This window comes from Anas acuta, chromosome 3, assembly GCF_963932015.1.
Source record: "Anas acuta chromosome 3, bAnaAcu1.1, whole genome shotgun sequence".
Classification (NCBI taxonomy): Eukaryota; Metazoa; Chordata; class Aves; order Anseriformes; family Anatidae; genus Anas; species Anas acuta.
In genome coordinates, this window is record NC_088981.1 from 61,518,175 (window position 1) to 61,530,892 (window position 12,718).

At 40.4% G+C, this 12,718-nt stretch overlaps 1 protein-coding gene across 1 annotated transcript in view; it reads left to right on the plus strand.

The window, feature by feature from the left end:
- The first annotated feature begins 431 nt into the window (after positions 1-431).
- ARHGAP18 (Rho GTPase activating protein 18) overlaps positions 432-12,718 on the plus strand; it is a 91,286-nt gene continuing 78,999 nt past the window's right edge. Inside the window, exon 1 of the mRNA XM_068677462.1 lies at positions 432-563. Coding sequence (XP_068533563.1) covers positions 520-563 — 44 coding nt within the window. The 5' untranslated portion in view covers positions 432-519. The remainder of the gene's footprint in view (positions 564-12,718) is intronic.

Below are 12,718 nucleotides of genomic sequence, written 5' to 3' on the forward strand. Positions count from 1 at the left end.
CCAACAGTTATAGAGATTATATGTGTGTTTTATATGGAGATTTATGTAGAGATTATTTATATGTGATATTTCCAGTACTTTTAGGGGCCTACGGGAAAGCTGGGGAGGGACTCTTTGTCAGAGAATGTGGTGATAGGAGAAGGGGTAATGGCTTTAAATTAAAAGAGGGGAGATTTGATATAAGGAGGAAATTCTTCACTCAGAGGGTGGTGAGGCCCTGGCACACGCTGCCCAGAGGAGCTGTGGATGCCCCATCCCTGGAGGTGCTCAAGGACAGAGATTTGAGCAACCTGGCCTGGTGGGAGGTGTCCCTGCCCATGGCAGGGGGCTGGAGCAGGGTGATCCTCACGGCCCCGTGCCAGGCCGCGGGGCGGGAGATGGCGGCGGCGGCGGCTCCGCCTCCGGGCCGGGCCGGCCTCCCGGAGCGGGGCAGGGCGGAGGGCAGCGGGCAGGAGGGCGGCAGCCCCGGGGAGCATCCCAGGGCGGCGGCGGCGGCGGAGAAGGCGTCCCGGTGGCGGGATGGTGACGGTGGTGACGAAGCTGGTGCACTACCTGCACCTGAGGTACGGGCCGGGGGCGGGACGGGCCGGGCAGGGACCCACTGGCGAGCCTGCGCCTCCCGGGTGGCGGGCGGGAGCCGGAGTTTTCCTCGCCCGCACAGGTGCCCGAGGGCTTCGCAAGAGGTCCGAAGGCGAAAAGTGTCGCAGGAGGGAGCTCGGGCTGAGACAGAAGCGCAGGTGGTGCCGGCAGGGATGTCCCCGCCTGGCGCTTGGGCAAACGCAGAAGGCATTTGGGCAGGAGAAACCTTTGCCGGCTCCTTCCCCTGCCTCCCTTCTCCCGCTGGGCAGTGGTTGCTTGTTTAGCAGCATGATGCTGCTGCTTTTGGACCAGAGCATCATGCTTTTGGTTGCTATATATCCATCAGATAATAACAAAAATAAATAAATCATCTGAATTAGGAAGCAGCAAATAATGCAGGCAGAAGAGGGGATGCAGCGAAACAGTGCGGTTAATTTCTTGAACCATCAGCAGCCCCATCACTGTTGGGTGTTTTGTAGGTATCATGAGAAAGGATGCAGAAGTTTGCCAAAGTTTTCCAAACTTACAGGTTTACCAAACTTACAGAAAGCTCTTCTCATGCTGAATGAGCATCAGCTGCGAGTGTCCGAAAATGTGCACGTCTGGAAATGTAACAAATGGGTGGCCAGTGGCCCCTCTGAAGGCACAATTTGGTTGTTTTAGTATTGACTGAACAAAATGCATAGAATTAGGGTTAGGTGTTTAAAAGTCCAGCCTACTTGCTTTCATGGGAGAGGCAGAGCTGTTGGAGATGTTGCTGCAAAGGGGTCTCAGTAAATGCACCATGCTAAGAAACTGAATATTATAGTGCTGAATAAATGTGAGTTAGGACAAGTTTTCATTTGTCACAGCTAAAAAGGGGACAAATATTTCACTGAGTATCGCTGGAGTAGCAAATAGTGGAGGTAGCTGGAAGGACATGAACGAGGACAAGGTGTTCCCTGGTACCAATACTCTTCAGCGAGAGAGATCATAATTTTGCTCTGGGCAGAGAGGGGAAGAATACTCTGTCATCTGCAGGCTTACAGTGCAGCTTGTTTCTACTATTATAATATTATATTACAATAATATTTATTATAACATAATTTATTAAACATAATATTTTTGTCCAATTTATTAAACATAATATTTTTGTCCATCCACCACACGAAATCATGACAGATAGGTCCTGTGTATTTCGAGTGATGCCATTCAGGCACAAACAGCAACTATTCAGCATTATAGTGGGCTTATTCTGTGCTTCCATTGGCAAGTGGCCAGCAGGATAACTACGACCCCAGAAAACAGTGGAATACGAAAGAGAGTGTGTAAACATGAGATTGTATGGCATATTCATTAAATAGTATACTTTACGAGCTGTGATTAAACCATCTTAGTAGGCTTCTGGTTAGCCATGAAATAATATTTTTTTCATTTACATGAGAATGGAAATAGTAAATTAAAAAAAATAACAGCAAGGAAATAGAATAAAATAGCTATTTTACTGAGTGAAGAATTGATAGGCAGCTGGAGCGCTGGGAAAAATGCTTATCGTCAGCATTGTCTCCCCATGAGTGCAGCATACAGTTAAATGATAAGGTGCTTGGGTCAGCTGTCATCTTTTTATTCTGTGTAAATACTTAACCAACGAGGCCTGGTTCATGAATTGGATTTTAAGGTTCTACTGCAGTTAAGTGAATAACTGTTGTGCTAATAATGTCATAAGAAAAAGATATTTGAATGTGAAGGACTATACTTACTAAGTTGAGAAAAATACAGCTTGTGACAAGATTAAACTATGCCAATAAAATAGTACATTGAGCAGCCTAAACAATGGTTATAATCAGATCCTCTGGGAATCATAATTATGCCCTTAATTCAATACTTACTGAAAAAAGGATAATTAATTCAAATTGCTACAGGACTTGCACAGTTAGCAGAAATATAGGAATCATATGAATCTTTTTTAGCTTTTAATTTGACATCATTGCCAAAAAAAAAAGGATCCCAAAGCTACAGGAAAAATATTGCACCCTTGGGTACTATATAGCAATTCTGAAAAATGCCCTTTCTGAAAATCAGAAGTAAATACACCGAAATACCGTAGTCATAGTTGCTAGAAGAAACCGTGTAGCAGTACTGGGTCTCTTACCTTGACTAATTAGCCCTTACAGAGGATGACTGTACCCGTTTAAGTCAACAGCAACAGTTCCCATTCAGTTTGGCCATAAACTTCTAATTGGCTTCAGTCAGACAAAAGCAGGCTCGGTGAATGGGAATGGATCAGCCAAGAAAATAATTGTAAAAAATACTGAGTTATGATCAAGGGTGAGATGTTTTCATATAAATATGCTTTACATAATTATTTCTACGTAAATAAAGATCACACACCATGTGAAAAGCAGAGCACTATACAAAAATGAGATGAGCAGTGATTCCTGAGAACAACAGACAAAAGAGACAGCGGCAGATAGAACAGCTCCAGCGCACAACACCAAGCAACACAAGCTGAAGACAAAGACATAGACCCGTGAATGTAAGACATTTATCAGGGGAGTGAACATTTGAAGCTACCAAGGATATTTCCACAGTAAATTGTACTGCAGAAATTTGAATTGAAGCATATTTATGTTAGGTACAGTTTCTATTTTAGAAAAAATGAAATAATTAAGCTACATGGGTAGAAAAGAACAGCCCCAGACTTGAAGTGCTTTTTTGGGAATGCAATATTTGTTACAAATTACCTGTTTTTATAATCCGCCTCAGAAAGTGGCTGCATGAAGTGCAGCAAGATTGTTAATTGAAACATCAACAAATAAACCATTATTTTTCTCAGAGTGGTCATGAGACCCCTGATATGTGCAATTTTTATATTTTTAAAAAGTTGGTCAGCAAATAATACTTCTGGTAGGGCTGTAAGTCCCATTTTCTTCCAGCCCTCTGATTCCAACATCTTTATGCTCACCGAGAGGTCTCACCAGGTTGTACAGGGTTTTGGTATGAGTACAGACTTAATTTGCTTCATAAAAGTCCATGATCTGGGGTCTGTATGGTTCAAGATGTGGCTGATGGACTGAACACTGCCTGAGGAATATTTCTGGCAGATCTGGCAAATTTTTCTCAAAGGACCCTGGGACTGGGTTTGGATGGGGCACTACTGCTGCTCCAGGTCCTTGTGTGGCTGTTAGTTAGCTTGAGGAAAGAGCAGAGAGGCTGAGGAAGCAGTATGACTCTTCCTCCTGTTTAGAAGCTGAAGCCGTTGTTGCTACGAAAGCACATAGTTTGGCCCTCTTGGTTTGCTGTTCATGTTGACCATACTTGGATGACATGTTTCCGTATGGAACTTCTTTTTAAGAAGTTTCATGCCCCTTTTAGGGCAACCCAGGAAACTGTTGGGATTCCTGAGTCCAGCTGGGTGTCCTTGCCTCCACTCTTCTGGGGACTTGGTACCAGCTTGGCCAGCCCTGGTGGACGATGAAGACTACATAGGGTTCTTCTGGGTGCCTCAGGTGAGGTTATGCAGCATAGGTATCATTGTATAGCTCCTTCTGCCCTTGCGCTAGTATGCAAATTGTCCGCATGGACCACTGCCTGGCCTTTGATTTCTACAAACAAATAAAATCAAGTATCAAAGGTATGATACTTGTACATAATTTTGTTCCATCTGTGAAATTGTAAATGAACACAACCTATCAGAACGCATATACCTGAAGTGACTTTATTGACTTCTGAAATTTTTGAGTTCATTTTGTTTACAAACAATAAGTATCTGTAACATAAGTTTTTGTTTCTTTGTTTGCTTTTTATTTGGTGTACTTGCTCGCTGTTGCTTCTTCCACCCTAGTGTAGGAACATAGCACAAAAGGATGCAAAGTTGGGAAGAACTTCCTGGAGCTCCCTAAATCCTACCTTGTGTTTTTTTAAAAGAAAAAAAAAAGGAAAAAAAAGAAAAAAAGGGCTGCAACCTCTAGTTGACTTGATTTGATAAGCATACTGAGCTTTTTTAAAGATTAAGAAGATTAAGTTCTTTGTCCTTCTGCATGGCTGTTCTGAAACTTTGCTCTTCTAGATATTTAGGAATGGATTTCTAACTTTCAAGCTACAGTTATCAATAGAAGGTTTCTGTGCATTTCTTTTATATTGATGTTCTCTAAATTAATCTCATCCAAGGTTTCTGTATTTATGAGTACTCACAGGCAGCAATAACAGCTATATTATCCTTGCTTCTTAGTTGCTCATACAGAGTAATTCTTTACTTTCCCACGTGATCGTTCCATGTTTGAATACATCTTTCTTGATTAAGAGTGATCAGAGGTGACACTATAATTTTAAGCAATACCTCATCAGTGTTTGATGATATTAACACTTTGCTATCTAGCCTGACACATAGTAGGACTACATATGTAGTTTTTTCTTTATTTCTTTTGTATTGTTTTACGGTGCTGTTGTATGTGTTGTATATGTGTTGTATGGTCTCATGGCTGTCTTATGAACAATTAATATCTCTCATTTCAAACTGAGGAGTCCCCTGGTTTATAGCACAAAATCTAGTTATTTAGTCTGTTATATACATACATTTGTGTCTCATGTTTATTTTTTCCAGTCCTTTTATTCATCTATTTTTCCTGTACAATAGCCTGGACTTTCTCGAAATTGATATTCCTAATTTCATGCTATCAGCAAATTTCACATTTTTCTTTTTGTGCCAAAGTTATTAACAAAAATGTTAAATAACAAGATGATTAGTAAGAAGCAACATTGAGAAATTTCAATAGGAAGCCTTCTCTTCCCCCAACCTATCAATTCATTTTTCCATATAATATAATGCTATCTCTTTTCAGCCTATTCTTTCCCCAGTTTATAAACTTGCATCACTCCCAATCTCTTATTTATGCAACTGTGTATGTAATTGTGATCCTTATGTGGTTTAATAACAAATGCGATACTGAGGTCCATAAAAGTTACATTGGTTGCATCTCACCTTTTTAATAAAACTATTTTACTACCAAACTCTCTATTTACCTTGGTAAAGCTATGCTGTATTTATCACACTTTTCCATTTCCCTCTTCATCTCAGAATATTATTTCATTCAAAGTTCTTTAAGAGACTTATACTCTGTAGAGCTCTGAGTAATAACTCTAAAGTTGCCAAGACCACAGTTTTTCTCTACCCAAGAGTGTCAGCATAATATATATAATTGAGAAAATAAAAATGTAGAATCATCCAGTTTGGAAAAGACCTCTAAGTCATGCAGAATCATCTAGGTTGGAAGAGACCTCCAAGATCACCTAGTCCAACCCCTGACCTAGCACTAACCAGTCCTCCACTAAACCATATCCCTAAGCTCTACATCTAAACGTCTTTTAAAGACCTTCAGGGATGGTGACTCCACCACTTCCCTGGGCAGCCTATTCCAATGCCTAGCAACCCTTTCAGTAAAGAAGTTCTTCCTAATATCCAACCTAAACCTCCCCTTGTGCAACTTTATCCCATTCCCCTGCCATCAGGCTTGTGGGAGAATTGACCAACCCCACCTCGCTACAGCCTCCTTTAAGGTACCTGTAGAGAGCGATAAGGTCACCCCTGAGCCTCCTCTTCTCCAGGCTGAACAAGCCCAGCTCCCTCAGTTGTTCCTCGTAAGACTTGTTCACCAGACCCTTCACCAGCCTTGTTGCTCTTGCCTAGTCGTCCAGTCCAACCTTTAACCTAGTACTGAAGTCCACCACTAAATAATGCTAGTAAGTTCTAAATCTACACATATCTTGAAGCCCTCCAGGGATGGTGACTCAACCACGTCCCTGGGCAGCCTATTACAATGCCTCACAACTCTTTCAGTACAAAAATTTCTCCTAATATCCAGCCTAAACCTCCCTTGGTGCAACTTGAGGCCAGATCCCCTCGTCTTAATGTGACAAGATCACTTGAGGTGATATATATATATTTTTAATGACTTACTACTGAATTCCCCATTTTATAGGTGAACTGTTTCATTATTAATGGTGAGAGATTATCTATTCTGTCTGAATTAATTTTACCAAATGTTCTGGTTTATCCTGGCCAGCAGCTAAGCACCACACAGCCATTGGTTCACCCTCCCCCTTCCCTTTTTGGGATGAGGGAGACAAACGGGAAAGTGAAGCCTGTGGGTTGAGATAAAGACAGGAAAATAATAATAAAAATGATACTACTACTACTACTAATAATGTGTATGAAACAAGTGATGCACAATGCAATTGCTTACCACCCGCTGACCGATGCCCAGCCTATCCCTGAGCAGATGCCCACCCCCATTCTGGCTAGCCACCCCTATATATTGTTTAGCATAACATCAGATGATATGGAACAGCTTTCCTGGGTCTGTCCCCTCCCAGTTCCTGCTGCACCTGCTGGCAGGACAGAGCGAGAAGCTGAAAGGTCCTTGGCTTAGTGTAAGCACTGCTCTGCAACAATTAAAACATCAGCATGTTATTGACACTCTTCTCATCCTAATCCAAAACATAGCACCCTACCAGCTACTTGGATGAAAATTAACTCTATCCTAGCTGAAACCAGGACTTAAAACTTTGCTTCTGTCTTGAATATGATTTCGTGTTACACACAGATTTTCATCAGTTGTCTGGCTTTTGCTGTCATTCCCTTTATAGAAAACTGAGTCAGAAAGTTTACTTTCTTTTGAGGTGGACATGCTAACACTATTTTTTATTGCAATCTCATTCTTACTGTGTGACAACTTCACTGCAATGTCAGTTCCCTTTTTCTCTGTACTGTCATAGAGTAGTATACATTTGTTTTAATTTAAACTCCTAAGTTTCAGGACCTGTCAGCTGTCAAGACTGAACTTTTGGCAGTTCTCATTTTACTCCTATGCTTTTTGACCTCCAGGACACAGCTTTCTTGTTTTTTTTTTTTTTCCCCTTTTCTTGTAGGTATTTTGCTCATACCAAGTATAGTGTTTAGATAAATGTATTTGTTTTTTTCAACTGAAGATACTGCACACTTGTCGGTTGTCTTTATGGAACTGCCACCTTGTTTTCCTTGGAGGATACTGAACATATGAGAAGCCCATGGTGAGGCTGTAAAACAGAGAACTCAAGGTCTTAATATCATCAATATGTAAGCCTGAAACCTTGTTTCTTTTTAAAAGTGACATAGGATGAAAAAATGCGTTCGCTCAGCAAAATTCTGTGTTAGAAAAGACACAGTATTCAAGCAGTTAATTCAGGTTATAATGACTAAAAATGATTACTGAAATCTATCAGCTCTACAAAGATGTCAGCCTCTTTCATCAGCACAATTGGCTCTAAAAGATCGTATGTGATTATAGCTACTTTGAAGTAGCTTAAACCACTTTCTAACCAATTTATGTCAGATGACAAAAAAATTTGAAACTAAATTGAGTGCCCATCCAGCTGTCTCAATTAAACATGGCTGATATGGTGGTGACTCTCATCTGTTTATAGGACAGCTCTTTGATTAAAGAAGGCTATCACCAGTTTGTTTTCAGCATTTCATTTCTGCCATTTCATCTCCATGCGATACCTCCCAAAACTACACAAAGGTGGGAGGATTCACAGAGCTCAGGAAACACCATTGCAGTTTTTCACCAGGCTTGCCAGGTGCAGTAGGGAGGGAGAGGGACGCTATTACTGTCTGGAGGTGGAGGCTCTGCCCTTTAGCGGGACCCTGCCAGTGAGGGGAACATCTGCGATAGCTGAGTAATCATTTCCATCATTCTGTTAGGAAATAAAAACAATAATAACTCTGCTAGACGCACATACACCATTATTCCCTTGCTCTTCCTGATCAAATACTTATTTTCTCCTGTCTTCACTGACTTAACCTCTCAGCTGCAGCCGCTCATCAGCAAAACTGACTGCAACGAGTAATTGAACAGCCAAATAATCCCATTTCTTATTTGCTGCAACAGTGGTCAGTAGAATCATTGGATACTTGATTCCTATCATGAATTAAATACAAGTTTTTATCAGCTTTATTCCTCTTTTAGACTTTCAAAACCACCTTCCTAATCTTCAAACAAAAAACTAAGCCCATGTAGCCACTGGAATCCATTAGCTTGAAGGGAATCACTTGCATCACTTGACCAATTTTTTCTCTCTGTAGCAAGAAGATCAAAATGAGATCAGAGATTTAAGTGAGAAGCTGGAAGTACAGTGAAAATTTTTAGAAAATCCACCAAAGAAATTATGTAGGCAAGTACATTTTACCTACTGAAAGTCAGCAAACCATAACAGCTCTTAAGCTATGTTTCCCACTGAGCTGTGGGAACTTGAATAATTATTAGATGGAGTAATTAGAGACTGAGTCATTTTCTGGAATTACTGATACACAAGTCAAGCAGTGTTATGGCAAGAAGTTGGTGACTTTGAAAAAACAAACAAATAAACAAACAAAAACCAGTATGTAGTAGCTGCTGTAAAAAATACTCTTCCCACTGAGAGTAGCAGCAACAAGCAATGAGGGAACAGAAACGCATGCTAATTAAAAATGCCCACCCAGGCCTAAACATAGAATACAAGTAAGAACAAGCGGCTAAAATGACATTTGGAGGCAAACTCAACTCAAAGATGTCCAGCAAAAAGGAAGTAGTCATAGGCATTCAGTAAATGTTGCAGGTTTAAGAATTGAGGCCCTCCTCATGAAGGCTTCATGTCCTCACAGAAATTAGCTTAAAATCCAGGCAAATGTTATTCACAGAATTAAAAATCCTCTTTGTTTCTTACATACAGCCAGTCTCAGCAGGAGAGAGATATCTATTTATCTGATGGCCGGGGTGATGGATCACTTGAAAGTGAATTGCTTCAGCTGAGAATCAGGACCCTTGCTGGAAGTTTACGCTTATCCAAGTGATCACAAGAAGAGGTGACACCCAGCATCATAATACTTCCATTTGGACACAGAAGGGAACAAAGAGTGTATACTGCACCAGTCATGTTCAGTGGAAAGAAGACTAGGCACCTTCTAAGTAGGAATTTTAAACTAAATTGCCACTGCAATTTGAAGGAATGTGCATTATTTTGTGCTTCACAGTCCTTACCATTTCCTCTGTGAGGAAGGCAGTCTCTTTAAGCCAGTCCCTGATAGAAAGGCCATTGACTCTTGTAAGCAGGCATGCGTTATAATCCTGATTGATCAGATGTGCAGATGCATGTGCAGAAAGACGATTACAGTTGTGGTAACATTCTGACAGCTAGGGGAGAAATGTGTTTTAGAACCAGTTTCAATCTGTCTTGGATGATTAAATTGAGTCCTTGCCACGTAAGTGATCTGTGGGACCTTCTCCCCTGTGTCCTACTGGTGTGGGATTAGAGCAAAGGGTGGGTGCTAGAGGAGAATTGGTCTCCCATGAGTTTGCCCTATAGGAAATTCTAATTCTGCTTAAACAGTTTTGGTCCTCTGCTCTTCATAGTAGGAAAGCATATGGTCCCACATTTCGTAGCCAACACTAGCAGTAGATTAACCTCTTAGATAAATGCTACATTTTGCTAGTATGACAGTAAATGCAATTAGACCTGGGCGTAATGACAGAAGATTCCATAGCCAGAGAAAAGCGCATGCTGTCTACAAATTAGAGACCCGATACTGATTTGTAATTATATATATGAGATAGAAAGGTTTATATCTCCAATAATCTTTAAAGACTGCCATCTGCTTCTAGACAAACTTAAGAAGTAAACTTAATTTGGATAAAAACCTGCTGTGGATAGTTAATTCAGTTAGGGGATCAATTTCTAATAAAATTTAAGGATTGGGCTGTGTGATAATCCTTTGAATTACTTGCAGCAGCAAATTTGTCCTTAGCTTTTGTTCCCTGCAGGGTCATAGTGGCACTCTGCTATCTGCTATGTGATATGCCCAATACGGTCAATAACAACTGATGAAACAAAACTGAAAGAATGTGAAGATGACCTCTGTCATAACAGTAATAATAACATTGCCGCTTCTCAAAATGTAGATTATAATAGTGCATTAAAATATATATTTTTAAAATATAATTGTGATGGTGTAAGAACTTGTTTTTAAGATTAATCATTTAAAATAGGAATGTGTGCACAGGTACATACACTTGCTACAGATGGGATCAGCAAAGTCCTTCATTGTTACAGGAGAAAGAAGACGTGAAATGAGGAAAGAGCAGGACAGGAGTGTTTGAGTAGATGACAGCTTAGAGTGTCTTTCTTTTCACGGTCTTTCAGAACTGCATTTCTGCTCCTAAGCAAGAGCCGTTTGCATGCAGTGAGCTCCCTCATATAGGCTGAACTCCCCCTGCAGTCTATGTCCTTGGAAATTTATGTGGAACTCTTTCACTCGGCAGGGTAGAAGGTCAATTTCAATTTGATAAAGAGGAAATCTTGTTGACCTGTATATAATAGATTTAAGTGCAGTATGGGGTATTTTTTTTTTAAGATGTCTTTAGAGCCAATGCAGAGATACCATTTAAATGTTTTTGGCTTTGTGTTTCTACTCATCTCGAGATTTATATCAGATTTATAAATCCTGCATGATACTTTTGCTAATGGAAACATTACTTCATCTATTGCACTACTAGCAATAGAACACAGCTTTCTTAGGTAAGTCAGAAGTTCAGGCTAGTGTCAGAGGTTAGCTGCATTACTCATTTGTGATGAAAGAAAAGCCTCTATTAATGCTTCTGCACTAGGATTAGGATGACTTGAATTTTGTAATCACTCATTTTTGACTGCTGGCATCGTGCTGCCATCTGACAACAACTGTTTCCTGTTTACGTTAATGGAAAAATTCTGGTAGATTGTTTCTTGTGCCATTGCAATCTCAGTGTTCTGGTTGTACTTTGTGTTTCCTTAAATATGCATATTTATTGCAATGTATTCTTAATGTATACCCATATTACATATACTATTGTTTATTTTTGTCATCTGCAGAATAAGAATCCAAAGAACCAATGTCGTTCTACACCATTTTTTAAAAAAATATCTATAGATAGGAGGGCATCAAGTAGGACAGCAGAACCCAAAACTTGTTATGAGAAATAAAACAGACATTTGGTGCACATAAGAAGAAAAAGAAGAGTAAGCGTTGCGTGTCATGACACTGTAATTTCCGCTCTTGGCGGGAGGCCAAGGGGGAAGCTGGCAGGGTCTTCTGAAGCTCCTGGAGCTGGAAGATCCTCTGTTGCAGGCTGCTATCTCCACATTTCCTGCTAGCTTCTGCCTTCCTGACATTAGGCTGCATTTGCCTAAAGTGTTCCCTGAGCTTCAAATTGCTGTAATACGTTGGTGAAGCTTGAAGGTCTTTAACTCACTTGTTTGGTGTTGACACTGTTGGATCGTGGGACAGATTGAAACTGATTTGACTGACAGCTGTTGCTATGCTCACATATATCAAATAAATTTGGTATTGGAGATTAAAAAAAAAGTTACCTAAATAACAAATTATTTCTTGAAATCAGAAGATGAAACATTTTTAATGTTATAATGTAATGTATAAATGAACTCTTAGTAGATAATATTAAAAAAAAAAAATCTCTTATTGAGCAAGTGATATACAGAAGAATGACCAGTGTTGGTGTTGGTTGTGAGGTGAGAGAACTTAGCATTAAGATCCTGTTCTTCTCTATGGATGTTTTCTGAATTTAGCTTGGGAACACAATGAAGTGCAGGCATGGACAGAGGAGAGGGGAAAAAGTCCACATTTCAAGTCAGGCAAATAATTTTATATGTTTTAAGAGCAGAAACTCAGAACTGAAGGATCCTATGAAATACTTTATTGTAATTTCATGTGAATTCGAAGTAGGGATGGATATATCGCCAGAGAATCACTGGCAACGAAGGGCACCTGTTTTGCATCCACTGCTACCCAGCGCTATGTATTTGTGCTGTAGATTGTCCTGAGGATACAGCTCTCTTTAATACACTGAAATGGGGAGAAGGATTACGTCACTGTCAGTTTGTCCAGAGCAGAGCATAAGAGTTCCCAATTATTTTAAAAATCCTATTGCTGGCAGCAGAAATGCTCAAAGCCATTTCTTAACGTCCAGCAGCAGGACTCCCTGTGCTGGGGGAGCTGGGCTCATGGGCAAGCTCTCCCCAGATCCACTTGCTACCAGCCCAGTGACTGTTGTGAGAAGTGAAAGCAACCGCTCACTGGGACATGAGATATTCC